We start from the raw sequence: 27725 nt of genomic DNA, 5'->3' as shown, positions 1-27725 counted from the left end.
ATGCGTCTTAGGTGCCAGGTGCTGTTTTTGGTGCTGGAGATACAGCAGTGACCACAGCAGACCAGACCCTTGCCCCCATGGAGCTGACAGTTCACATGGGGAAAATATCAAAATGTGGGTTGGAGATAAGGAGCGGCAAGCATTTCAGCCACGGGGGCCCATGGACCCCTAGAGTCTGTAGAGGGGTTCCACAACCCTTGGAAATTAAATGTAAATATATGCGTGTGTTCATGTTCACACAGGCATTTTCATAGGGAATGGACTCATAAAACTTTATTGCATTCTCAAAGGGATCGATCCATGACCGCCTTGAGCATGGGGGTCCTTATTCTAGGGCCCCTTGTGCGAAACTAAGGAGTTTGACCTTGATGTGGAAGTTCTGGGAGCCAGTAATTCATTTTGAGAAGTGAAAGCATCAGAGCCTGACACTGTGCTCCTGCCAGAGAGAACTCCTTGTGCATTTTCTGCTGCTAAGCCTTTGCTCTTGCTGTTTCTTCCCGACCTGGAGGAATGGAAAGGGCCACACTTTCAAAGCCAGACAGACCTGACTTTGCATCCTGCTTCTACCCACCATTTTCCAGCTGCCAGCCTCCAGTCTTCTCCCTCTGTGAAAAGCTCTGAGGTGTAGATGAGCCTGTAATGTTTGGACGATTTAATGATAATTTTTGTTTGGAAGGTGCCCAGCATATAGTAGCCACTCGGCAAATGTAAGTTCCTCTCGTGGCTAGATGGCTCAGCCGTTCAGAGAGCCCCTCCTGTCTGGGGTCTGGAACTTCCTGGGCAGTTGCTCACATGCCCACAGAGCTTTGTGAGTATCACGAATATCACTCTCTACACACTAATAAACTCACATCTGTATCTATTTGCCCTTGACCTCATCCCATTAATCCACACCACAGTTCACCCTCTATTTTACAGATGAGGAAACTGAGGCTCTGGGAGGTTGAGAGATTTACCAGGAATCAATAAGTGGCTGGAAGCATCCCATCACCACATCTTCTAAAATAATAATAATGACAGTAGTAACAACAACAGTGAACATTTACTATGCTTACTTTGTGCCAAGCGCTGTGATGAGCACTTTACCTGCCTCACAACCCCCAATTCCAGCCCCCACCTCTCGGCAGTACTATTGTGGGTACTGCTGTAAGGTAGGTACTATTGTTATGAGAACCGAAGCTCAGAGAGGTTAAGCAACTTGTTCAAGATAACCCAGGCCAGTTTTCAAGTCCATTCTCAGACCTCGATCTAACTTCACAAAGAAACCCGGGTCATTCTGCCTCTCGGAAAACTCTACTCCCAAGTGCACAGTTCAAAACCCCACCCAAGGCTGCCCTGCATCGCGGTCAGTCTGCTCCAGCCGAGTTGTTCTTTGTTTTGACCGAGGATACAGAGGACGCTGCCCCGATTCTGTCTGGGGGGCCGAGGGGGAGGGGAGGGAGAGGGAGTAAGGGTGGACATTTTAGGTGCAGGGGCGTGTGCCGGGGAGAGTATCTGGGGACCAGAGGACGAGTCACGTGCCCGTGAAACTCGACCTAGGGGGAGGGTTAGGGAAGGGAGCCCCCGCCCCTACCTCGGGGTGCAGCCCCGGCCGGTTGTAAGTACAACTGTTCACTCCGTCGATCCACTTCGTCCTAGCCTCATTTCGCGGATTGGTGGCGCCCGCCGGGTTCCCGTTCCCCGACTTCTTCCGATGGGACCGAGGCGGTGAGAACACCAGGCTGTCCGGCAGAATCTCCGAGGCCGCCCAGACCCGGCGCGCAGAGAAGCCCCGAGCGCCGCTGCGGTTCCGAGCTGGGCCCGCCGGACACCGGACGCCGAATTTGTGCACGCGCCGCTCCCCGACCGGTCGGCGGCTACAGGAGGCGCTTTTGCCCCGGATCAGAGGTGAGCAGCGGGTGCGGCTGGGGTCCGGGTCCCGGGCTGAACGTTCTCTGAGAGTCACCCGGCTGGCTCCCACCGACACTTCCAGGCTCCCCAAGAAAGACCCGTTACCTGAGCCCGTGGGTCCCGCCTCTCCAAGCGCGTCCCTCCTTCCCCTTTGGTCTGGCCCCTCGGCGCCCTCTCTTGCTGCACTGCCTCCGTTTAGAGAAACACTCTTGTCGGAGTTCGAACGGACCTGCGGGAACTCCTAAATGCAAAGCCCCATTTCACAGATGAGAGTACTGAGGCCCTCCGGCGAAGGCATTCGTGCTTTGCTCCGCTCCCTCGCGCCCTTTCTCTCTTGCCCTTCCTGTCCCCTCTCCTCCCTGCTTTTCTCGGTCTCACCGGCCGCTCTCCGTCCCCGCGCCGCCCGCGCCCCGTCTCCTCCCGCGGCGGCGGCCGTGGCCTAGGCGGAGGGGGTGGGGGTGGGTGCTCGGGCTCCTTCTTTCTCCGGTAAACCCACCCTCCCGCCAGCCCCTCCGCCGCCACTGCTCTTATAAAGTCAGCGGCCGTCGGACTTCCTGCGGGTGCCCGAGCCCCCTCCCCGGGCGAGAGAGGGCGGGCATGTTCCCCGGCTCGCAGCTGGGTGCCCGTGTGAGTGGGTGGCGCCGGCGGCGCTGGAGGGCCTGCCTGGGTCTCCTTCCACGTGGCAGCTGTCGGCTTAGACCGAGAGACTGTAGGGACTTGGGTCGCCTAGCGCGGAAAGGGGGAGGGCTTGCTGAAGCCCGGCCCCAGAGAAGAGGAGTGGTCTTATAGGGGCAACAGGAAGAGGGGAGGGTGTCCTTGAGCTAACATCAGACTTCCCCTTCCTACCCCTGCTTGCTTCTGGGGGTCCTTCCTGGAGCGGGAGGCCGGATACTGGCCAGCGGTTGCTTCAGAGCGCGCCCTGACCCTTGCTGACCTTTGGGGACTTGGGGAAGTGCGGGATTGGTCCCCGGGAGCCGGGCTCTGCGTGCCTTGGCCAGGGTGGAAGATCCCGGCAGCGCGCCAAGAAGCTGTTGCGCACAGACAGGACCTTCCTTGTCTCTGATAGTGACACGGCGGGAGCCCAGCGCCTCGTGCGCCCCTGGCGCTGCCAGAGCGCCCAGAGCCAGCTCGGCGGCACCCGCTGGGAAGCCCAGGGCTCTATGGGGCCTCCATGAAGGCCCCCTTGCGGGCTGGCTCGAGGGGTCTCGGGAGCCATCATGATACAGGATGCTTCTCTCGGTCCTCTGGGCCCTTCGCTCAGTGCTCTGCTCCTGGGCAGGCTCGCGACCAGTATGGCCCCCACGCTGGAGGAGGCGTACCGGAGGCGCTGGTGGATGGCGTGCACGGCCGTGCTGGAGAACCTCTTCTTTTCCGCGGTGCTCCTGGGCTGGAGCTCCCTGCTGATCATGCTCAAGAACGAGGGCTTCTATTCCAGCATGTGTTCAGGTATGCCCGAGAAGGGGCCGGTGGGGCTCGGGAGGGGCAGCAGAGGGGGAAGGTGGTCGCCGGCAAAGGACAGGTGGCCAAGGAGACAGAAAGCCGGGCTGCTCAAGACCGAGCACTCCGCAGGGGTTTGGGCGGCCCCACTTCTTGACCTCTTCAAACTTCCTCTAGAGAATGACCCACTCTACCTCATTCTTCGAATCCAGTTTTCACTGAACGCCAGGTGTCCTGCGGGCGTCCAGATCCTGGGACTGATCCCTTTGCAGCCTCAGGTCTCGAGCAAGGTGGCGACTCCCAGAAGTGCAGCAGCTACTAGCTGGGTGAGGGATTTCTTTCTAGGGCTATTGTAAGGCTGAGTGAGGCAAAGGAGAGCCTGCAAGCTGGATTTGATTGTAAAGGGAGGGGGAGGCAGTGTGCTTCTCCTTTTCCAGGCCACTCGAGCCCCCAGGTCGTCAAGGAACCATTTGTACAAAGTTAATGGCCTCATTTCCTCCAGACCCCCACTTGAGGACGGTCCCTGTTTTCCACTTTGGTCACCTTGGCTTTGAATCAGGGGCTGTGGATGCAGGAGTGAGAATTCTAACAATCCTTGGGAGCAGTAGCCACATCCCTGCCGTCTTCAGGTGCCTGGAGGCAAGGAGTCACCCTTCCTAGTGTCTGGGACTTGAGGCTCTCGTGATCTGATAGGTATCTTTCTTTTCTGGGAAGGAGAGAGCTGTGCGGGCAAGCTCAGCCTAAGGAGCTCGAGGGATGTGGAGTTTGGCCCTCCACCCCCCCGCCCCCATCCTCTTCCTCCAACCTCCTTGCTGTGGAACAGGCTTTGGAAGAAGGCCAGCTTGGGTTAGAATCCCAGCTTCCACCACTTTTAGCAGCTGGGTGACATTGGCGAGTTCCCTAAAACATTGAGCTTCAGTCGCTGGGCCTGCAAAATGGGAAAAAGAGTAAGTTATCTGTGCTGGGTGTCAACAGCGCTTGATCAATGTTAGGGTCATTCCTGGCTTCTGCTGGCTTCTCCGAGCTTCTCCCAACTCCTCAACTCCACTCCCTGCAGGCGCCTGCCTTGGCTGTGGGAGAAAACCGTTGCCTTGGGGGGTGGAGCTGGGGTGCTCTTGATCTCTGGGCAGCACCCACTCTGCTCCACCCCCCCGCCAGCCTTATCTGTAAGGAGGCAGCAGGTAGCACCAAGGATGCAAGGATGCACTTGCATATCCTGGCCCCAATTGCAGGGCGCCGTGGAGCCTGAGGACGTGGAGATTAGAGTTGGCAGCTGGCCGGGGGAGGCAGGTCGGGTCAGGAGGAGCTGGCTTGGGGTGAAGTGCTGGGTGCTCCAGGGTGGCTGAGAACCAAACAGAGGGATGTGGGATCCCTTTGCCAATAGAGGCCAGGAGTCCAGGTCCCCTTTGAGTTGTTTACCCTGGAGGCTGGAGAGACCTGCCCTTTGCTGCTGCTGCCCAGCCGGTGGCTTCTTCCTGCCTTCTCCACCTGCTTTTTTTTTTTGCGGTACGCGGGCCTCTCACTGTTGTGGCCTCTCGCGTTGCAGAGCACAGGCTCCGGACGCGCAGGCTCAGCAGCCATGGCTCACGGGCCCAGCCACTCCGCGGCATGTGGGATCCTCCCCAGACCAGGGCGTGAACCCGTGTCCCCTGCATCGGCAGGAGACCTCTCAACCACTGCGCCACCAGGGCAGCCCCACCTGTTTTTTTAATCAACTTTATTGAAGATTAATTTACATCACACATCTTGATGAGGTTTGACAAATTTACACACCTCGGGAACCGTCACCACAGTCAATATTTAGAATATTTCCATCATCCCCAAAGCTCCTTCCCTTTTGCTGCCCACCCTTCCACCTTTTTAAAAATATGGATAAGAGCTAGATTAAGATATAAGTCACATATGTTACAATTCACCCATTTAAAGTATACAAGTTAATGGTTTTTAGTTTATTCAGAGTTGTGCCACCATCACCACAACCAATTTTAGGACATTTTCTCTACCCCAAAAAGTCACCCTGGACCCACTAGCAGTACCTCTCCCCCAACCTGTTCTTTTACCCTCAAGCACTAGGCAGCCAATCATCTACTTTCTGTTACAGGTTTGCCTATGACAAAAATAGACTTGCCTATTCTGAACATTTCATATAAATGGCATCTTATAATAGGTGATCTTTTATAACTGGCTTTTTGTCACTTAGCATGATGTTTTAAAGGTTCATTCATGTTGGCAAACGTATCAAGCCTTGGTTCCTTTCCAAGTCCTTTGCTACCACATTTTATTTATGCACTCGACAGTTGACAGACATGTGGGTTGTTTCCACTTTTTGGCGATTGTGAGTCACGCTCCTGTGAACACTCGTGTTCAGGTTCCGTGTGGACATATGCTTTCCTTCCATATGGAGTTGCTGGGCCATAGGGTAAGTCTATGTTTAACATTCTGAGGAACTGCTAGACTGTCTTCCAAAGTGGCTGGGCCATTTTACATTCCCACCAGCAGCGTAGGAGGGTTCCAGTTTCTCCACAGTCTAGACAACACTTGTTATTGTTTATCTTTTTTATTACGGCCCTTCTCGTGGACATAAAGTGTTATATTTTTGTGGCTTTGATTTGCATTTCCCTAGTGGCTAATGATGGTGAGCATCTTTTTCATGTATTTATTGGCCATTGGTATTTCTTCCTTGGAGAAATATCTATTCAGATCCTTTGCCCTTTTATTTTGTTTTGCGGTCCGCGGGCCTCTCACTGCTGTGGCCTCTCCCGTTGCGGAGCACAGGCTCTGGACACGCAGGCTCAGCGGCCATGGCTCACGGGCCCAGCCGCTCCGCGGCACGTGGGATCTTCCCGGACCGGGGCACGAACCCGTGTCCCCTGCATCGGCAGGCGGACGCTCAACCACTGCGCCACCAGGGAAGCCCCCTTTGCCCATTTTTAAATTGGGTTATTTTTATTATTGAGTTGTAAGAGTTCTTTGTATTGTAGATACAAGTCCCTTATCAGATATAGTTTTTGCAAAATTTTTCTCCCACCATGGGTTGTCTTTTCATATTCTTCATGGTGTCCTTTGGAGCACAAAAGTTTCTTTCTTTTCTTGGATTATTTTTTAAAAATTGAAGTATAGTTGATTTACAATGTTGTGTTAGTTTCTTGTGTGCAGCAAAGTGATTCATATATACATATGTGTATATATATATGTACACACACATCTATGTATATTCTTCTTTTCCATTATGGTTCATTGCAGGATATTGAATATAGTTCCCTGTGCTATACAGTAGGTCCTTGTTGTTTATCTGTTTTATCTATAGTAGTTTGTATCTGCTAATCTTAAACTCCTAATTTATCCCTCTCCTCCTTTACCCTTTGGTAACCGTAAGTTTGTTTTCTAGGTCTGGAGCATAAAAGTTTTTAATATTGATGAAGTCCAAGCTGTCTCTTCTTTTGCCGTTTGTGTTTTGGTGTCATGTTTAAGAAACCATTGCCTAATCTAAGGTCACAAAGATTTACGCCTGTGTTTTCTTCTAAGAGTTTTAAGGTTTAAGCTCTTATATTTAAACCTTTGATCCATTTGGAGTTAATTTTTGTATGACCGGGGATTGAACCTGTGCCCCCTACAACGGAAGCGTGGCATCTTAACCGCTGACCACCAGGGAAGTCCCAAGTTCATTAGTGAGGTGCTCATTAGTGTGGGCTTTGGGGTTCCCTGGCCACACCCTCTGTCTTCTCAGGTTTCTGCTCTCCCTCTTTTGAGGTACACCCTGGTGTAGATGGTTGACCCACCTGTTGGGGCATCACAGCTAAAGAGGACTCTTACTCAGAAGTGGGCAGGGGTAATTCAGCTTCTCACACACAACTGCATATCCAGCATAAGTGCCAAAATAATAAAACAGTAGCTAAAGTTCATCAAGCGTTGACTATTTGCTAGTTAGATCTTTAGTCCTCACAACAACTCTTTTTATAGAAGGGAAAGCTGAAGCTCAGAGACGCTAAGTAGTTTGCCCAAGGTCACACAGCTAATAAATAAGGAGCCGAGTGAGTATTCAGCCCCAGAACCTTTCTCCGAGGCCTTAGGATTAAGAGTTCCCCTGGGGGAGCCCCGTCACAGAGAAGACAAGTAGCCAGAGCCCAGTTCTGCGGGTGTTGTGGTGAATGTGGCTATGTCAGCTGCAGGAGAATGAATGATGGGGCAAGGGTGGGGGATGGTGAGGAAGGGCTCAGAGACCTGGGATCATTTTGTGAGTACTGTGTGTGTGCAGCAGTCCTTAGAGCCCACCTTTTACATGGCTGCAGTCACTATCCCCATTTCATAGATGGGATAGCAGAACCTCTGAGTTTCAGCAGCACAGCTAGTGGAGCCAGAATTTGGACATGAAGAATGCTTAACCGTGATCCTCTCTCCCGTGTTTCCTAGACCTAGTCATTTGCAGTTCACCTTCATGATTTTACCATTTCTGTGTGCCATAGGTACTATTATTTACTTAATACTTCCTTTTAAATCAATCCACTTTTTAAAAAATAAAAAGCCTCATTTTAAAGTGTAATATTCTTGGGACTTCCCTGGCGGTCCAGTGGTTAGGACTCTGCGCCTCCACTAAAGGGGGTGAGGGTTCATTCCCTGGTCGGGGAACTAAGATCCGGAAAGCTGTGCGGCGTGGCCAAAAAATAATTAACTAATTAATTAAATTAAATTAAACTAAAGATCCTGTTTAAAAAAAAATGTGTAATACTCTTGGAACCTTGAGTTTGATGTTACTCAGACACACATACACACATACATCATACGTATATATTTCTAATACATACATATATGTATATGTGTGTTTGATACACATTCAAATAACTAATAACTATGAAACATCAAAAACCATTACCTGTACAGTTGACCCTTGAACACGGGTTTGAACTGCTTAGGATTTTTCCCAACAGTAAATAGTACAGGACTACACGCTCCGTGGCTGGATGAAGCGGCAGCTGCAGAAACGCAGATACGGAGGGACCCCACAAAGGGAGGTCTGACTAAATTACAGGCGGATTTTCCAAAGCACGGGGGAAGGGTTGAGGCCCCTAACCCCCTGAGGTTCAAGGGTCATCTGTACCTCTAAACCCATCTTGAGTGCGCACATGCTGTGCGTACCACACTTTGAGAAACGCTATTTTCTCTGGCTTCTAAGCCCACCTCTATCACTAACGTACTGCATATGCACCCCATGCTTCACCTGTCTATAAAATGGGAGAGGTTAGATGTCAAAGACCTCTCCTGTTGTAATGGACATGGACAGAGGTCTCTGCATGCTGGCTTGGCTTCCCTCTTGGTTCAGAAGTCTGGCTTAATCTATAAAAAGGTACAAATGAACTTATTTACAAAACAGAAGTAGAGTCACAGATGTAGAAAACAAACTTATGGTTACCGAGGGGGAAGGGGAGGGGGAGGGATAAATCGGGAAATTTGGATTGACATATACACACTACTATATATAAAATAGATAACTAATAAGGACTAATGTGACATTGTAAATCAACTATACTCCAATAAAAAAAATTTTTTTTAATGCAAAAGAAAACAGAAGTAGCAAGAGCTATTGATATTAACTGTTTCTTTCAATTTAGGGGGAGAAAAGGAAATAGACTCTAAAAAATTAAACAAGGGAAGAAATATGAAAAAGTAGATAAAATAAAAGTAATTAAAAACAGTTGTAATAATTTTCCATCACATATTTTATCCAACATATCAAAACATTATTATTAAAACATAATATTAAAAACATGATTAATATTAAAAAATAAAATAGATAACTAATAAGAACCTACTGTGTAGCACAGGGAACGCTACTCAATGCTCTGTAATGACCTATACGGGAAAAGAATCTAAAAGAGAGTGGATATATGTATATGTATAACTGATTCACTTTGCCGTACAGCAAAAACTGACACAACATTGTAAACCAACTATACTCCAATAAAAATTAATAAAAAATGAAAAGTACATTGCAAAAAAAAAAGAAGTCTGGCTTTCTCCAACCACTCAGAGTCATCAGGCCTTAGGAACTAGCTCTTATTAGTCAAACTCACAAGAGGCTGATCAATTTAAACCAGAAAAGTGAACGCATTAATTGACCTTGGGTTATTCGCCATGCACTAGGCTGGAGTTCTCCACCAATACAAGAACACATTTCCTCGCCAGCGCTAGCGCAGGCTTTGAAAACTTACTAAGCTGCCCTGTTCAGGATAGAGGGGCCCATTGGGGTAACGGGGAAGTGTTGGCTTTGGAGAGGATCTTGAGTGTGAATCTAGGCCTGCCTGGAAGAAGTTGTGTCACTGTGACATACCTTGCTTCTTGGAGCTTCATCGTCTATAAAATGGGGATCATTACACTCGCTTTGTAGGGTTGTGAAGATTAAATGATATACTATATGGAAAAGCGTGGCACAAAGTAGGTATTAATTAGTTGAGGGCTAGTGATGGAAAGTGTCATTTGATTGTGAAAGACTGAGGAGCAGGGACCGTGTCTAATTCAGGGGCTGCAAACTCAGATGCCAACAGGGGCCAGGCAGTTAATAACAATTGGGTGGTAATGTCCAGTGTGAGAATACAGTCAGTAATAGTACATCTGGTGACAGGTGGTAACTAGACTTACTGTCGTGATCATTTTGTAATGTATACAAACATCAAATTACTATGTTGTACACGTGAAACTAATATATTGCGTGTCAAATATACTTCAATAGAAAACCTAATAATAATTGGGCCAATCAGGCCAGATAGAAGATGGCAGATGTCTGAGAGCTCATGAAGAGGTGAGGACGTGGGCGACTTAGAGAAGGCAAGCCCTGCTGGAAAGGAGTGGTCTCTCCTCGGCTCCAGCGATGGCCAGATCTTCTGACTTACTAAAGAGAAGCCAGACTTCTGGATTTTTAGGTGATAACTCCTGATTTTAAACTGGCACCCAATTAAAATTTGCAAGCCAAGCAAAATATGGGTGGGGTTCATTGCTGGTCACCTGTTTGTAGCCTCTGGTCTAAATTAGCATTGCACTTCTTCCTGCTTTACCCGCTGTCCCGACACAGTGCCTGTCGTACAGTAGATGTCTGAACAGGTGCAGACAAACCTGGTGGAGAAATGAACAGTGACGATGAAGATCACTAAATTGCGGGGGGGGGCTAGACTGAACCCCAGAGGCTGTGTGCTTTAAACCCCTAACCCCTTCTTTCAGGTACTTGAGCACCCCATTGCCCAAGGGGCTTTCTCCTCTGGTTGACCAGCACTCATGCTTTGAAAAGAATTCATTCTCTTCTTCCTTATGTCAGCTTTCTGCTGTCTGCATGCCCTTTGGATACCTGAAGTCAGGGGTCACTGTCACCACGGAGGGCAGATACTTCCCCTTCCCAGCATTCAGCACTGTCACATCTTCCTGTTTTGTTCTCTTCATAGCACCTGTGACTCTTTATATCAGTGTCCATTTGTTTCCTTGTTTATTATCTAATACAAGCCCCATGAGAGCTGAGAGCTTCCTGTCTTTCTCACTGTGAGTTCCCCGGCACCTAGAGAAGAGGCTCGCCACACCGTGGCTCCCCCGGGGGGCCATCATCTACCCCTTCATCAGCTGTTTCAGGACACCCTCTCTGGGCCAGGACCCTTCTCCAACTGAATCTCCTAAGGAGCCTGGGTTAGGCATTCTCTGCTCCTTTTTACAGGCAAGGGGCCTGAACCTCAAAGAGAGGAAGTTACTTGTCCAAGGTTGCACAGCTAGTAGGGATGGTGGTGGGAATTCAGACCCTGGTCTGTCCACCTTCCAGGTGCACCCTGACTTTGCCCTTGGCAGTGATGCCTAAGTAACAAGTAGGAGGCAGGGGAGCCGCCACCTCGTGACTCACTGAGCATTGGGTGAAATGAAACCCGCCTCCTTCCCACGCCACCAGCCTTTTTCATGAACTTGACACAACTCCAAGTTGGCCTTTTACCTGGAGGACGCGTCTTCTCGGAGGTGGACTTGAAGAGGAGCACCGGGGGGCGGTGCCGTGGTCCTAATTCTGCGCCTCAGTTTCATTATCTGGAGAGTGGGGATACTTTATTAGCTGACTCCTGGGGCTGTCGTGAGTTAAGACAGTGACCGCTGAGAACATGCCTAGAACACAGTTAAATGCTCAACAAATAGTAGCTCTTATTTTATCAGAACGTCATGTACGGGGAAGCGTCCTCTAAGTTTTAAGGGAATTCTTGTTACATCATTTGAGCATCACCCACTGATGTTGTCCTGGATTCGAGGGTGCTTCCTATTGGATCCTATTGGAGATCCTCAACCCCTTAAGCTCGGACACTGAGTGAATATTTCAATTTGGTAAATACTTCGATGTCCGTGATTCCATTTGAGCTAGTTGAGGCCTCAGGTTGGGTATATGACTCTCCCCGGGTCAGATACTGATTGCTGCCGTTTATGGAGCCCCTTCCCCACCAGAGTAGGCATAATTCCAAAGTCACCTAGTTAGCAGCCAAGCAGAGGCATGCGACTTGAGTGCAGGACCCCTGATCCCGGGCCTCTGTCCTGTGCCCAGCTGCTCCCGCGGTCACGTGCTGCCTTTCCCTTCCCCTCCTCAGCTGTGAACACCACCAACACCAGCCAGGATGAGCAGCGCCAGTGGCTGAGCTGTAACCAGCAGGAAGAGATGCTCAACCTGGGCTTCACCATCGGCTCCTTCGTGCTCAGTGCCACCACTCTGCCGCTGGGGATCCTCATGGACCGCTTCGGGCCCCGGCCCATGCGGCTGATTGGCAGGTGAGGTGGCTGGGCTGTGGGGAACTGGAAGGGGCTTTGGGGAGCTGCAGGGCAGGACTGGTGCGGCAGGGGGAGGGGAGGCACAGAGTGTTCAGCCCCTCCCCCTTCCCCTGCATCTCCACAGCGCCTGCTTCGCTGCATCCTGCACCCTCATGGCCCTGGCCTCTTGGGACACCAAAGGTGAGATGTCTGGCCTCTCGTGTCCCCACAGGAAAAGAATGGGTGGGATGAAGGTGGGTGTTACCCCAGCTCCTGCCTTTAGCCTCCCACAGCTCCCCAGTGCCTCATTCATCCCTCTCCGCTTCCCAGTTCTGTCTCCGTTGATATTCCTGGCCCTGTCCCTGAATGGTTTTGGCGGCATCTGCCTAACATTCTCTTCACTCACAGTGAGTATGACAGGTCCCGACTCGGCAGCAGGTCACCCAGGAGTGAGTGAGGGTGAGGGTGGGAGAAGGGCCTGTGGACGCAGATCAAATGCACGTGTGTGTCTGTGTGTGTGTGTGTGTGTGTGTGTGTGTCCCAAGCCCATACATCTGTTGAACTCTGTCCTGGGGCCACAGCACAGAAAGAACTGACAACTTCTTCACCTTTCTGGAACTTATATTCAGGAATTGGGGGAACAGACAACCCTAAAAACAAGTGAACTAATAAATGATATCCCTAGTCGTAAGTGCTGGAAAGAATAAAACTGGGTAATGCGAAAGTAAGGGCGGTGGGCAGCTTGAGACAGTGGGCGTGTGTTTGTTTGCCACGTGTATATGTGGTGCTGTCCATGGGTAGGTAGATGTGTTTGTGAGTGTGTTAGGTTGAACCATATAATACTGCCGACACTTGACTGTGCTTGACCCACAGAAAGGGCTTTTTCACTTGGCTTGACCTCTTACATGTGTGTTTGGCGTGTGTTACTCTAAGTGTATACGCGAGTGAGTGCAGAAGGGTTAAAGGCTTCAGCGTGTGTGGTGGGAGGAGGGGTTCCTGGCCGGGCCAGCCTCGGGCTGTTTATCTCAGAGGAGGGCCGCCTGACCGCCAAACTGGGTGTTTTTTGGCTGAATTTCACCTCGCCCAGGAACTGCCTTTAATTCCAGCCCAGGACATTTCACAACTTTCTAAGGAAGCGGATCGCTTCATCCCCGCCTCCCTCCGCAGCCCCTTCTCCACGCTGCGCACCCTGGCTCAAGGCCCTAAAGCCTTTCTCTCCCCTGCCCTCCGGGGCCTAACCTTGAACCCTGCCCTGGGGCCTAGGGGGCTCTCCGCCCGCAGCCCGCCCCCTGCTCCGCCACCGTAATCTCCAACCAATGACAGGACCCGGCTCCGGTCCCGCCCCCGGCTCCGGTCCCGCCCCCGGGCCTAGGTGCTCGCGGGCCAGGACAGATCCGAGCCGGGACAACCAGCGCCCTGCCGGTCCAGCCAGGCCGGCCTGGGCCGTGCTGGGCGGAGACAGCGCTCTCGGACCCTGGCGGGGGGTAGTGAGGGGCGCCAAGGCCCCCGCCGCTCCCCCGGCCCTAGCGCTTCTCCATGGCGTCCTTGCAGCCCGCCTCGCACAGACAGGGTGCCGGGGGGGGGTCAGGGCGGCCGCAGCTGTTTTTCATAGCAGCTTCGAGGTTGATGGGTCAGTTCTCTGTGTTTATTCGCCTTCCCCTCCAGAGCTATTTGAGATCCCCTTCTGGAGCCCCGTTCTTCCCTCTGTGGAGAGGGTTTTAGCTTTGCATGGCATCTAAGACGATCTGTGGACTGGGGGGAGGAGGGAGAGGTGGGAGCACACAAAGGGCTGGGTGACTTTGCTTTCCCCTCCCCTGAGGGCCCAGCTCAGGCCAGTGAGTAGAACACACGGTCAGTTCTCTACTGGTAGGAATTCTGGGTCTGCCCTGCGGGTCAGAGCCTCCTCTTCTGGACACCTGGCCTGGCCCTGTTTCCCCCCTACTCCCACCCTCACCTCCCTAGTCATCCTGTTACTTGTCCTGGCTCAGTAGAAACCATGGACTGGGGGCCTCTGGGGCCACCGAGAAGGTTAAGGGGCACCATCCTGTTACAGAGCCAGCCATGGTCACAGCCTTGGGTTCTGGGATAGAACTCGGATGGCCAGGACAGGGGAGAAAGTCAGTAACATGCTCTGTGAGCTTGAGTACGTTCCTTTCCCGCTCCAGGCCTCAGTGTTCTCATCTGTCAAAGGAGTTGCTGTAGGTTAGTGTTTCTTAAACACCTAACCCATGGGTTATTAAGAGGCGAGTCATGATTAAGGGGTTCCATAAATAAGGAACTTGGGGGCTTCCCTGGTGGCACAGTGGTTGAGAGTCCACCCGCCGATGCAGGGGACACAGGTTCGTGCCCCGGTCTGGGAAGATCCCACATGCCGCGGAGCGCTGGGCCTGTGAGCCATGGCCGCTGGGCCTGCGCGTCCGGAGCCTGTGCTCCGCAACGGGAGAGGCCGCAGCAGTGAGAGGCCCACATACTGCAAAAAAAAAAAAAAGTAACTTGGGAAACCATGGGGTTAAACAAAACTTCTCTTTGTGGGCACTTCTTTGTGTGGGAGGGGAGTACAGCCCAGTTTCCGACCCTGATTTTGCCTTAGAACTTTTCTGTTGCGACTCTGGGGCTGGTGTTCCTGGAGCTCACGTTGAGGACTACTGGGCTAGAAGCTTCCAAGCTTGCTCGGGCGGAGAAAGGGGAGCCCTGGGCAGGTGTCAGGGTCTCCCTGCTCACTGACACTGCTCTCCTCTCTCAGCTGCCCAACATGTTTGGGAACCTGCGCTCCACTTTCATGGCCCTCATGATCGGCTCCTATGCCTCTTCTGCCATCACGTACCCGGGAATCAAGGTATGGAGCTGCCTGGGGAGTGGGCAGCTGGTGGGCAGTGAGGTCGCTTGGCCTTCCTTCTGCCTTGACGCAAGACCTGGGTGGGGCTGGGCGCATAGGATATCTGGTGACCTACTTCCTGCCAGGTGGAGGTCAGTTCCCACCATGGCAGGGCAAAGCACTGCAGCATCATGGGAAGAGCCCAGGCGCTGCTGTGGACCAGTGGGTCTGACTTCTCTGCTGCTCCGTCCAGGCCTTCATCCTCGCTCCTGGGCCAGTGCTTTCTCAGCTGATCTCCCTGCCTCCAAGCTTTTCCCTCTCTAAGCTGCCATTCACGTGACTTCCAGAATGACCTTAGTTGGAGGACTAGCTCATCCACCCACTCTGCTTCGCCTACAGAATCGGGTCCAACCCCTTCACATGCCTTCAAGGCCCTCGCCTCTTTGGCCTCAGCCCACCTTTCAGGCCATATCTCCTTCCCCAGCCCTGAAGAAGCTGGATGACTTGGGTCCAAGGTCACCAAGCTAATTCAGGCCTGGCCAGCTCCTAGACAGGTCAGCCTGGCGGACCTAGAGCCGGAAGGCCTGAGTTCTAGCTCTGGGCAAGTTTGGGGCCTCTTTCCTCCCTCTGATATCAAAGTACCCTTCCAGCTGGGCCGCACCATGCCCCTCAGATTCTGCCTTGGGCAGTTAATTTATTGGTTTAGAAGGTACTCGCTCAGCATCCATCGCCAGAGGAGGTGGAGAGCACACTGATGGGGGTGACCAACAATTGTTCAGGTAGGAGCAGGCCTGGAGCTGGGGGTCCCCATTCCCTTGACTAAGGCAGTGGGATTTGAGGAACCAGATCTTGGCGGTGTGGCCCTTTGAAGTTCTGTCCTGCTCCCGGGGAAGAAAGAGCCCCAAAGCCTGCGGCCCAGGAGGAGCAGTTTTCCCAGGCAGCACTGGAGCTTGGAGCCTGAGTGGAGGGGAGACAGCAGCCATCCCAGGCAGAGGGTGGCAGGCAGGACATTTCTACATACCTGGCTTCCTCTCTAGAGCAGTTGCAATGTTGGCACAGAATCCCAATCGATAGAGAACCTGCTTGTCCCGGGGTTGGGAGGCTGTGGGCAGAGTGCTTGCACACGCCCCTCCTCTTTCAGTTGTCACACCTGTGCAAGGTGAGATAAGGCTTCTCAGACTGGGTTTGTCTTTCCCCCAGGGAGGGTGCCCAGAAGGGGCAGGAAAAACACGGTTAGGCGCTTTCATCGTTCTCTCTCGTACATAAAATGAAATGACTTTCATGTGAAAACAAAACGTGTATGGAGTCAAAGGCAACACTGGTGTGTCTTTTTAAGATAATAATTGAGATTTCAAAGACATTTTGAGCTTGTGGCCGGCCCCTTCGGTACCGTGTGCAAACTATTTCACACCTCTTGAGGGGGGCTGGGGTGAGAAAGGAAGAGGATGGTGGGGCTTCTAGATCCAGCTCTTAACTTCTGGTCTTGGTTTCTTTGCCTGCAAATTGGGTACAAGGAATGGGGTAGAAGAGACCTTCTCTAAGGCCTCTGGGGCCTGGGTTCTACCTCCAGCTGGAGGACGCGGGCCTGGGGCTGGGCAGCCTCCTCCATGGCCCGTCCCCTCCCCCGACAGCTGATCTATGATGCCGGCGTGTCCTTCATGGTCATCATGTTTACCTGGTCAAGCCTGGCCTGCCTCATCTTTCTCAACTGTGCCTTCAACTGGCCGAGTGAAGCCTTTCCCTCACCGGAGGAAGTCAACTACAAGTGAGTGACCGGGGTGTGTGGGGTGGGAGGGTGACCCCCCCGCTGCAGATCTGGAGGTCGGGGTGTGGTGGTATGATGTACAGAAGCAGCTGTGGACTCAGAGCAACCAAGATTTGCCGATCATCTGAGCTTTCCAAGTTCCGCTTTCTCATCTGAACCGTGGGCCTGATCCCACCCACCTGCAGGTGTTCTGAGTAGATCAGGCATAAAGCAGGCAGCCAAAACGTGGGGACTGTCTTCTTCTGTCCAGGTTTGGAGGATGGGATCAGAGTAGGAGGGACCGTTGCAATAGTGCCATGTGCTACGGGGACCCAGAAAGGGGGGGAACAGAGGAATGAAATCCCACCCTTTGTGGGGCAACCTGAATGCCAACTTTACCTACCCCCCCAATCAGTTCCCCAGGGGGCTGGAGTGATGCCCCACAACCAGGCACCTAGGGTGCCAGTCAAATAGCTGATGCTGAGGGAGCATCTCCTGTGTGCCAGGCACTGTGCTCAGTGCTCATTCTGTCAGCTCTGTGACGTGGGTTCTGTTATTAACTCCACTCATAGCAAAGGCACAGGGAACAAAGTGACTTCCCTAAGGTCGTACCACTGAAGGGGGGAGGGGGGAATCTAAGGCTGGAATCAGAACTCCAGAGTCTGAGTTCTTTTTTTTTTTTAATTTATTGAAGCATAGTTGATTTATAATGTTGTGTTAGTTTCAGGTGTACAGCAAAGCGATTCATATATATATATATATATATGTATACTTTTTCAGATTCTTTTCCCTTATAGGTTATTATAAATATTGAGTAGAGCTCCCTGTATTATACAGTGGGTCCTTGTTGGTTATCTATTTCGTATATAGCAGTGTGTATATGTTAATCCTGATCTCCTAGTTTATCCCTCCCTCCGCCCCCCCACCCCGGAGTTTGGGTTCTCAATGCTGCCTCCGTGGCTACAGCCCAAGTGGAAAACGGCGCATCCGTCCTTCATTTAGCGTGTGCTGAGCTGGCCCCTGGGCCGGGCTCTGAGACACACAGACACAAGCCCTGCCCTTGGGAACTTGTCAGTGGGCCCGTCAGTGCTGGTTAAAGGGGGGCTTGGCACCCCCTAGAGGCAGGCTGTTGGAGGGGGGCTCTGTGTGGCTGGTTCCCACGTGCTGTGGCCTGGCTACTGGCAGGGAGAAGATCAAGCTCAGAGGGCTGGCCCTGGACCACAAGGTGACAGGTGACCGCTTCTACACCTATGTGACCACCGTGGGCCAGCGGCTGAGCCAGAAGGCCCCCAGCCTGGAGGAGGGGGCAGACATCTTCATCTCGTCTCAGGACGTTCGTGACATCTCAGAAAAGTCTGCCGAGAGTGAGTGGCTGGTCAAGGTGCCGGCCGTGGGGGACGGAGAGGGTGGGTCCTCGCGCGTAGCGAGCTCATCATGCCCAGGTACTCGTTCTCTCCTCTTCAGTTCTCACCACACCCCCTCATAGAGGTGGGCCTGCTCCCTGTTTCTAGAATGGGGGCAAATCAAAGTCCCAGGGAACTCTGGGAAGCTCAGATTCAGGGGTACTCTTTCTGGGATGAGGGAGGGGCAGCTTCCAGAATGAGGCAGGGTGCCCAGGCCTGTGGGAGGGCTGGTTTCCTCAGGGCTCCCTGCAACCTCCAAGCCTCTTGCATCAGATACTGCAGGTGAGCCAGCCTCCAGTCTGGGTCCTCTGACACCTGGTTGCTTGGCGCCTCCTGCTGGCTACAGGAGGAGCTGCACCTGCCTTCTGCCTGGGCCACTTTGCAAGGTGACAGTTCTGTGACTAGTGGAAGGACGATGGGCCTGGGCGTCAGGAGATGGGGCTTTGAGTCCTGCTTCCCAATTGCAGGCCATGTGGCTTGGGTAGATCACTTAACCCTGCTCTCACTTTCCCTGTCTCTTTTTTTTTTTTTGCGGTACGCGGGCCTCTCACTGTTGTGGCCTGTCCCGTTGCGGAGCACAGGCTCCGGACGCGCAGGCTCAGTGGCCATGGTTCAAGGGCCCAGCCGCTCCGCGGCATGTGGGATCCCCCCGGACCGGGGCACGAACCCGTGTCCCCTGCATCGGCAGGCAGACTCTCCACCACTGCACCACCAGGGAAGCCCTCCCCTGTCTCTTAAACTAGCAGTAAGAACACCCACCTCACAGGGAAGTTAGTTGTGAGGATTGAATGAAGACAGGGACGTGGAAGCTCTTTGCAAACTGAAAATGCTGTGAAGGTATGAGTCTGATCCCCACTGCCGGTCCTCCCATGGCAGAGTTGTTAACAGGCGTGAGCTGAGTCCATCCCACCTGCATCCCACCTTCCAGCCCCATGAGCTCGGGCAAGTCATTGAGCGTTCTGAGCTGCGGTCTCCCCATCTGTAGAATGTGCTGAAGATAGGGTTGTTGTACAATTTGATTACATGGGATAATACCTGTCAAGAGTGCAACACATAGCAAGTGCTTAATAAATAGTAGCTCGAGTTATTATTACCATGCCAAGCCTACGGTACACACCTGGAGGTCACCTGAAAATGTCTAGTGAGGGAATTCCCTGGTGGTCCCATGGTTAGGACTCCACACTTTCACTGCTGAGGGCCCGGGTTCGATTCCTGGCTGGGGAACTAAGGTCCCACAAGCCATGCAGCGTGGCCAAAAAAGAAAAGAAAATGCTCTGGTGAGATAGTGATAGAGCTGGGCAAGAACTTGGAGGCCAGTAAAGCTGAACCCTCGTTTTTGAAGAAACTGATCCCTCGCCGAAGTCATAGCGTCAGAGCCTCTGCTAGAACTGCATCAGCTGGGACATGCAGAGGCAAGTGGAAGATCTGGGGCTCAGGGGCACCTCCTGCTGTCTCCCCAGAGTCTGTGCCCTTGCGTAAGAGCCTCTGCTCCCCCATTTTCCTGTGGAGCCTCCTCACCATGGGCATGACCCAGCTGCGGGTCATCTTCTACATGGCCGCTATGAACAAGATGCTGGAGTACATCGTGACTGGCGGCCAGGAGCATGGTGAGGTGCAGCCGAGCCCACTGGGGGCTGGAGGTGCAAGGGGTCACCCTGGCTGAGCTCCTCTCACCCTGGCTTTCCCCCTCCACCCCCAACAGAGACGGACGACCTGAAACAAAGGGTGACAGAGACAGGTAGGGGGACAAAAGCTCGGGTCCTTGCCCACACCCACCCCGCCACTGCCTGCTGTCGGGGGAGCCTGGACCCACCCTTGTCACCCTGGGCGTTTTGGGGATCTAAGAATTTGGGGGTGAAAAGAAGGTGATTTTGTCATTTTCTCTCCTCTGCTGGGCGTGGGTGACAGTGCCCACTAGGCTGCTGGCATCTGTCATGGCAGCTCCTGACCCCACTTCTCTTCCTGCCCTGCCCAGTTGAGTTCTACTCGTCCGTCTTTGGGGCCATGCAGCTGTCGTGCCTTCTCACCTGCCCTCTCATTGGCTACGTCATGGACTGGCGGATCAAGGACTGCGTGGACACCCCCACTGCTAGGTGACCTACCCAGGGGTGGTGACAGCGTTGTGCTTTCACATCCAGCATCTTATTTCATTCTCCCAAGAGCCCTGGGAGAGAAGGGGTACATCCCCATTTTACAGATGAGGAAACTGACACTAGGAGGGGACTTGGCTGGCTTGATAATAAGTATAGCTGATGTCAAATGCTGACTGTGCACTAGGCACTTGCATTGTCCTATTTAGTCCTGCACCAGCTCCCGGAGGTAGGTACCTATATTATTATCCTCGTTTCGCAGGTGAGGAGCTGATACAGAGAGGTTAACTAACTTACCCAAGATCACACAGCATTTAGTAATAGATTCCAGAACCTTTGTTATAAAGAGTACGCTCTAAAGCCTTCTTACGGTTAGAAAGAGATAGAGTTGGTGTATTAGACATCTACTGCTATATAACAAATCACCCCCAAACTTGGCATCTTTAAACAACAAACATTTATTATCTCATAGTTTCTGAGAGTCAGGAATCTGGGGATGACTTAGCTGGGTGGTTTTGTCTCAGAGTCTGTCTGAGTCTGTTCAGACTGGTATAACAAAATACCACAGACAGGGTAGCTTATAATCAATGGAAATTTATTTCTCACAGTTCTGGAGGCTGGAAGTCTGAGATCGGGGTGCCAGCATGGTCAGGAGAGGGTCCTCTTCTGGGTGTAAAATTTCTCGTTGTGTCTTCACATAGAAGGACCTAGGGAGCTCTGTGGGGCCTCTTTATAAGGGCACAAGTCAAATCCCGGAGGCCCTACCTCTACCTCTATTTTTGTTGTTGTTTTCTTTTGGCCCTGCCACGCGGCTTGTGGGATCTTAGTTCCCTGACCAGGGATCGAACCCGGGCCCCCTGCAATGGAAGCTTGGAGTCTTAACCACTGGACCGCCAGGGAATTCCTGGCCCTACCTCTTAATACCATCACATGGGCATTAGGATTTCAACATAACAATTTGTGGAGGACACAAGCATTCAGACCATAGCAGGGTCTCTCATACGGTTGTGGTCAAGCTGTTGGCCAGGGCCGCAGTCATCTGAAGTACTGACGGGTTGGACAGTCACTCCTAAGCTCACTCGTGTGCCCATTGGAGGAGGTTCGGTTCCTCCCCACCTGGGCCTCTCTATAGTCTGCTCATGACACGGCAGCTAGCTGGCCCCAGAGCAAGACAGCTGAGGGGGGGACACCAGGACAGAAGCAACAAGGTCTGTCATGACGTCATCTCAGAAGTGACATACACGAGTGAGGTTGTCTTCTATAGGCACACAGAGTAACTCTGGAACCTTGTGGAAGGGGACTGTACCAGGGTGTGAATGCAGGATGCGGGGATCATCGGGGCCGTCCTGTGGGCTGGAGACCACCAAGGGGTCTTTTTCTCCCCACCACATTTTATTTATTTATTTATTTTTGGCTGTGATGGGTCTTCGTTGCTGCGCGCGGGCTTTCTCTAGTTGCGGAGAGCAGGGGCTACTCTTCGTCATGGTGCGCGGGCTTCTCATTGCGGTGTCTTCTCTTGTTGCAGAGCACGGGCTCTAGGCGCGTGGGCTTCAGTAGTTGCAGCATGTGGGCTCAATAGTTGTGGCTCGTGGGCTCTAGAGCGCAGGCTTAGCAGTTGTGGTGCACGGGCTTAGTTGCTCCACAGCATGTGGGATCCTCCCAGACCAGGGCTCGAACCCGTGTCCCCTGCATTGGCGGGCGGATTCTTAACCACTGCACCACCAGGGAAGTCCCACACCACTGGGTCTCGCACGAAGGTCTCCTGACGGCTTGTGTTCTTTTTGTGTTGATCCAAACGGTCCTGTTTGTCCTGAGATGATGGGAGAGGGAGACTAGGAGAGAAGTCACTAAGGATGCGGCTTCCCACCCCACCAGTGGTACCCTGGCCCTGGTACCCAGCCTTCCTCCTCTACGCTCTGTTCTGACGGCCATGGTCCATCAGCAGGGCCCTTCTCTCGGACCAGTGGGGCGGCCTGTCTTCATCTGTCTCAGCCTGCTGACCTCTCCTTTGGGCCAGACTCAGAGCCCTTGATTATGCTAGAGGGAGGGGCTTGCTGGGCAGTCAGGGGCCAAGCGGCTGTCCCTAGAGTGTCATCTACTTTTGTCTAGGCTGGTGGGCAGGGACACTTTTGTTGGGGGGCTTCTGATGAGAGATGGTGTGAGAGCTCCCCATTCTCCACCTTCCTTCCCATCCTCGATTCTCAGACTTCAGTGTGCTTACGAAATAGGAGATAGTTTTCCAAATGCAGATTCCAGGGCCCACCACCCGAGATTCTGATGTTTGGGGCAAGGCCCTGGAATCTGCATTTTAAAGAAAAGCTCCAGCTGATGCTGGGGGAGCCACGCTTTGAGAAACACAGGGCTGGAGGAATGACTTTCTCCCTTTTCTGCTACTCTGAAAGGGGAGGGACCAGGCTGAGAACCCAGGGGGTGGGGAGGGCTGCCAAGGAGGTCGGGGCAGCGGCTGGTGACGGCCTGTTCTCCTCAGGGACGGCGTGGCCACCAAGTCCGTCAGACCACGCTACCGCAAGATCCAAAAGCTCACCAATGCCATCAACGCCTTCACTCTGACCAACCTTCTGCTCGTGGGTTTCGGCATCACCTGCCTCATCGACAGCTTACACCTCCAGGTACCGACTTCCATCCTCCCCGCTCTCCCCGCTCTCCCCGCCCTCCCCGCCCTGCAGAGTGCCGCCCCGGGCACGCTTCACCCGGCAGGTGCTTTCCAGGAAGCAGGGCTCCCATCCTCTGGGTCTGTCTTCTGGGCCGTCCAGGAAGTGTTTGTAGGAGGTTGGGTTGGGAGGGGGCAGGCGCGTGCAGGCTCCTCACTGTCACCGCCCTCCCTCCTGTGTCCACACAGCTCTTCAGCTCTCCCCGCTCTCTTTTTGGTTTCAGTTTTTGACCTTTGTCCTGCACACCGTGGTCCGAGGCTTCTACCACTCGGCCTGTGGAGGCCTCTACGCAGCAGTGTGAGTCAGCTGGGCTCCTGGGCTCCCCTGAGCGCGCCCTTCCGCAGCCTCCCTGGGCTGCTGCTGTGTCGGGGCTGGTGAGGCTCTGGAGGCTGCCTGGCTCGCTGCCCTCCCCCCAGCTTCCTAGTGGCAGGGAGCTCCCTTCCTCAAAGGCAGCCCGCCCCACTGCCCCACTGTCAGAACGTCTTCCCTTAGGGGCAGCTGAGATCCTTGGCTGCATGGCACTTGGGTCCTATGTCTGCTCTCGGGAGCGGCCCCTGGAGTGGCCTCTCTCCCCGTGTCAGCCCTGTCGAAACCTCCAGACGGCAGTCTCGCTTGCCTCCTGACTTCGCTGCTTCATGTCGAACAACCCCCTCCCCTGCCCCACCCCCCTGGCCCTGTTCCCTTTTCCTCCTGGTTTCCACGGCTGAGGGTCTTCGCAGTGTGTGATGGAGTAAAAGAGCGGTGACAAAATTGTAACTGTCCTGGAGCGCTTATGACTCCATCGTGGGCGTGGCATGAGATGCTGACCCCACGCCCTCATTCAGACCTCTGAGGGCAGCCCCAGCCGGACCTTGGAGTCGTCCTTGCTTCCACGCCCTCATTCCTCACAGCCCACATCCAGTCCACCGGCGAGCCTGCCCGCTCCACATTCCACAGCCTCCAAACCCAGCCCTTCCGAGCATCTCCAGCGGTGCCACCCCCTGGGTTGGATTACTGCCGCTGCCGCTGCCTCCTGACCGTCCCTGCGTCCACCTTTGCTTTCCCTCCGTATTTTTAACACAGGAGCTGGAGACACCTGTTAGGACATAAGTCTCTCCACGTCACTCCACAACTGCCCGTCTTATCTCACGTAGAGAAGAAGCCAAAGGCTTCATTATGGCTTAAAAGGCCCTACAGGGTCCACCCCCCCGCCCAGGGACCTCTTCCTTCACCTCCCCACCTCGCTCACCTGCTTTTCCCACATGGCTGCCTCATGCCACAGAAACCCTATGTGTGTTCCCTCCTCAGGGCCCTTGGACTTGCTGTCCTGTCTTCCTGGCACGTGCTTCCTCCAGATACCCACAAGGCTCCCAGCCGTCTCACCTTCTCCAGGCCTTTCTCCAGCTGTCCTTGTCTCGGTGGCCTCTGCCGGCCATCCTGTCTACAGTCGCAACTCCCTAGATACCCTCACCCCCTTCTCTCTGCTGAACTTCTCTCCATAGCACTTACCACTTTCTAACACACTGTGCGTTTTTGTTTTGTTTTGCTTTGTTGGCCACGCCCGGCATGTGGGATCTTAGTTCCCAGATCAGGGATCGAACCCATGCCTCCTGCAGTTGAAGCACAGAGCCCTAACCACTGGACCACCAGGGAAGTCCCAACGGTGCATTTCTCTTGCTTGTTGTGTGACAGCCACCTGCGTGCCGCCCCCCAACCCCCCACCCGTCGCCAGAATGCCACCTCCCTATCTGTTTGGTTCATTGCTGTATCTCCATCCACCTAGAACAGTACCTGGCACGTCATAGGAGCTCAATAAATATGTGTTAAAAGAATAAACAAACAGCCCAGTGAGGTTAGTGCTATCCCTGTTTTTTTTTTTTTCTTTTTTTTTTTTTTTTTTTTTGCGGTACGCGGGCCTCTCACTGCTGTGGCCTCTCCCGTTGCGGAGCACAGGCTCCGGACGCGCAGGCCCAGGGGCCATGGCTCACGGGCCCAGCCACTCCACAGCATGTGGGATCTTCCCGGACCGGGGCACGGACCCGTGTCCCCTGCATCGGCAGGCGGACTCCCAACCACTGCGCCACCAGGGAAGCCCGCTATCCCTGTTTTTAGGGAAGAAAGTGAGGCTCAGAGAGGTTGAGTAACTTGCTGTTATCACACAGACAGTAGGTGTCAGAACCCAGCTCAGTAGCTGTGAAGTCACAGTCACAGCGTACACCCTTGAGGCCAGGGCACATGCAGAGAACCTGAACTCTTAAGCTCTGCCCTGCCTGGCTAACAAAGAGTGATATCTAGGGAGGGACGGGACAAAGGGTGGGGCTGGAGAGGACCACGCCCCTCACGATGCGCCCTCCTCTCATTGACAGGTACCCGTCCAACCACTTCGGGACACTGACGGGCCTGCAATCCCTCATCAGTGCTGTGTTTGCCCTGCTCCAGCAGCCGCTTTTCATGGCCATGGTGGGACCCTTGAAAGGAGAGCCCTTCTGGGTGAGAAGTCGGGGTGGGGGGGTGGCATGGGGGCAACAGGATCCCCCTTCCTGGGTACACCCAAGGAGTTGAGGATAGGGGCTCTTGTATGTGATGGGATCCCTCGCTCTCATCTCAGCCAGGAGGCACCTTGGAGGTCTCTAATCAGGGGGCTCCCAAGCTGGCTGTCCGTCACACCTGCCCACAGATTCCCCAGCCTACTGAATCAGCATCTCTCGGCCTGGGCCCGGGCAGCTCCCAGGTGATTTGTACAGTGACCCAGTCCTGATCCAGTCCAGTTCCACCCGATGCAGGGATCTTCTCTCCAGAGCCCCTAGAAAGGGGCTCCTCCAGACCCTCTTAGTCAAACGCCCGCGGCGATGGGGTGCCGGTCCTGTACAAGGAGGCAGCTGTGGGTCTTGTCGGAAAGGCTTTTCTTTACATCGAACTGACCTCACCTCCCTAAAGCTGATCTCTGCCTCGAGGGCCCACCCACTCCCCACAATGGTGACGAAACGACAGCTGCCATTTCCCAAGTGCTCACCGGGTGCTGAGCGCACCGTGTGTTTTGTACTGCTCGTTGCCACAATGGCCCAGAGAAGGAGGTGCGTCGGATTAGAATGACTTGCCCAGAGCCACACCGTGAGTAACGCAGGGTGGGATGTGCGCTGCGTCCGAGCCCGCAGGAGGTGGGCTCGGACCCAGGCCTTCTATCCCAGGAGGCACCCCAGTGCTGTTAACCGCCTGGGAGCACCACTCCCAATGGGATCCCATTGCCAACGCCCTCAAAGGTCGAGGTTCCCAGCCCAGGCTACCCAGACGGCACCAGATCATTTGGGCACCAGCATTAGCTGGGGTTCAAACCAGGCTCTGACACTTTGTAAGGCCGCCGAGCATTCAGTGAGATGCTGGTGGAGAGTGATTGCACACAGCAAGTACTGGCTCTGTCTGTCATGCTGGCCCAGGACCTGGACTAAAAATGGCTGCCTTCTCCTCCCTGTGGGAGGCTAAGGAGGATCCCTGAGGGTCATGAGGGTGAACAGGTACCCACTTGACTCGCTTTTCTCTCTCTCTCTCTCTTTGCCCTAAAGGTGAATCTGGGCCTCCTGCTGTTCTCACTGCTGGGATTCCTGCTACCTTGCTACCTCTTCTACTATCGCACCCGGCTCCAGAGGGAGTACATCACCCACTGGGAGGGCCCCCTGAAGGTGCTTGGCAGCCCTGAGGTGACTGCCTAGGCCTCTGAGGGGCCTGGGTGACAGGCAGTCAAGGCCTGAGCAGCCAAAGGGAATGCCTCGTGGCTTTTCTACCTGTAACCTCCGCACAGAGCCAGGCGCCGGGGACCTATAAATACCAAGAGAAGTTCTATTTTTGTAGGGACTTGTTAAAAAGGAAAAAAAAAATTCCCCAAAGCAGTGCTCCATTGACTGAAGATGTCCCCCGTGCTAGGATCAGACCTTCTTGCTCCTGGGATTGGAGGAGACCAGGGTGCAGCCCTGCCCTTTCTCTGGGCCTAGGGGTCTGCCTGCTGCTGCCTCCTGGGGGCTTGTGGGATCAGTGAACAGGTGACCCCTAAGATCTCAGCCGTGCAGTGTCCAGAGTGTGCAGGCATGTGTGTGTGCATGTGGGTATGAAAATCCCTGCCCCTCAGAGGAAAGGGGCCTGAGGTGCTGGCTGTGTCCTGAATGCTGCCGCGTGGGCGGTAAGCCCCTTCCCGAGGCTGGAGGGTGGGTTCCCTCCCTGCTGCTGCTGCTTGCAGATCTTAGAGGAAATAAAAAGGGAAGTGAGAGGCTGGCTGGTATGTACCTGCCTGTGTCTTGGGGGAAGGGGGTGTCTTCCCACACCCCATCCCTTGTCCTCAGCCAGGCTTAGCTGGGCATTAAGTAGGACACCTGAAGTGCCAGCCTGTCCACCTGTGGCTGTCTGGCTCACCTCCCTGTTCTCAACCATACCCTGCCCTTAGTGTCTGGAGGGAGTCCAGATCCTGCCCTCTGCTCCTGCCCGCCACTTCTCAGGGTTTGGGGTACATCTGGGAGGTTGGCCTTTCTCCCTACAGGGGATAAGGGCAGGATGCTTTGGAGAGAATGCTAAGGAATGCCTCTCAAACTTTCCTATCCAGGGATCCCTGGAGGGAGGTCTGTCACAAGTAACATTCTTTACAGTGTTTTATCATAAAACTTCATGCAAATTTTGAGCTTCATTTTATGCTATATTCATATTTACTTTTAGCAATAAAGTGAGGCTTTAAAATTACCTGCATCAAGGGAAGACACTGTCTTTGAGGACAAGGGACCTTCCAGGAAGCTATACCTTATTTATCCCACTCTTACATCTCTTTCTGTCCTGGGACATAAACCTTAAAGTCACAGAATGGAGGGATGGGGCAGGGAGGGACCACTAACATTTGTTGAGGATCTGCCTGTCCTAGCTACACAGGTATCTCATTTCATCCTAACTGTAGAAGTCGGTGTCTTCGGG

General features: G+C 53.5%; 2 protein-coding genes across 7 annotated transcripts; one reads left to right on the top strand and one right to left on the bottom strand.

The window, feature by feature from the left end:
* Nucleotides 1-251: 251 nt before the first annotated feature.
* Nucleotides 252-3106, bottom strand: LOC116758388 (serine/threonine-protein kinase LMTK3-like). Its single transcript, XM_032641195.1, has 4 exons — nt 2825-3106; nt 2269-2616; nt 1574-2131; nt 252-502 (listed from the first exon to the last, which is right to left on the bottom strand). Exons 1-4 carry the CDS (start codon nt 3104-3106, stop codon nt 416-418), a joined length of 1275 nt encoding a protein of 424 aa, XP_032497086.1. The 3' UTR covers nt 252-415.
* SLC43A1 (solute carrier family 43 member 1) lies at nt 1756-27500 on the top strand. 6 transcript variants are annotated; one of them, XM_032641342.1, is made up of 15 exons: nt 1756-1887; nt 3170-3336; nt 11919-12096; nt 12221-12276; nt 12406-12482; nt 14819-14911; nt 16522-16655; nt 17820-17998; nt 19498-19644; nt 19740-19775; nt 20013-20130; nt 22616-22757; nt 23023-23096; nt 25145-25268; nt 25716-26322. In XM_032641342.1, the coding sequence occupies exons 2-15, from the start codon at nt 3183-3185 to the stop codon at nt 25869-25871; spliced, it is 1668 nt and encodes a 555-aa protein (XP_032497233.1). In that variant the 5' UTR covers nt 1756-1887; nt 3170-3182; the 3' UTR covers nt 25872-26322. The 6 variants fall into 6 exon arrangements, with proteins under 6 accessions (XP_032497233.1, XP_032497234.1, XP_032497236.1 ...); XM_032641340.1 differs by lacking the exon at nt 1756-1887 and having other exon boundaries at nt 2757-3336; XM_032641341.1 differs by lacking the exons at nt 1756-1887; nt 25716-26322 and adding an exon at nt 26339-27500 and having other exon boundaries at nt 2763-3336.
* Nucleotides 27501-27725: the final 225 nt, after the last annotated feature.

Source organism: Phocoena sinus, chromosome 8 (assembly GCF_008692025.1).
Source record: "Phocoena sinus isolate mPhoSin1 chromosome 8, mPhoSin1.pri, whole genome shotgun sequence".
Taxonomy (NCBI): domain Eukaryota; kingdom Metazoa; phylum Chordata; class Mammalia; order Artiodactyla; family Phocoenidae; genus Phocoena; species Phocoena sinus.
The sequence above is the reverse complement of the archived record's forward strand: the minus strand, read 5'-3'. Positions and strand labels throughout refer to the sequence as shown.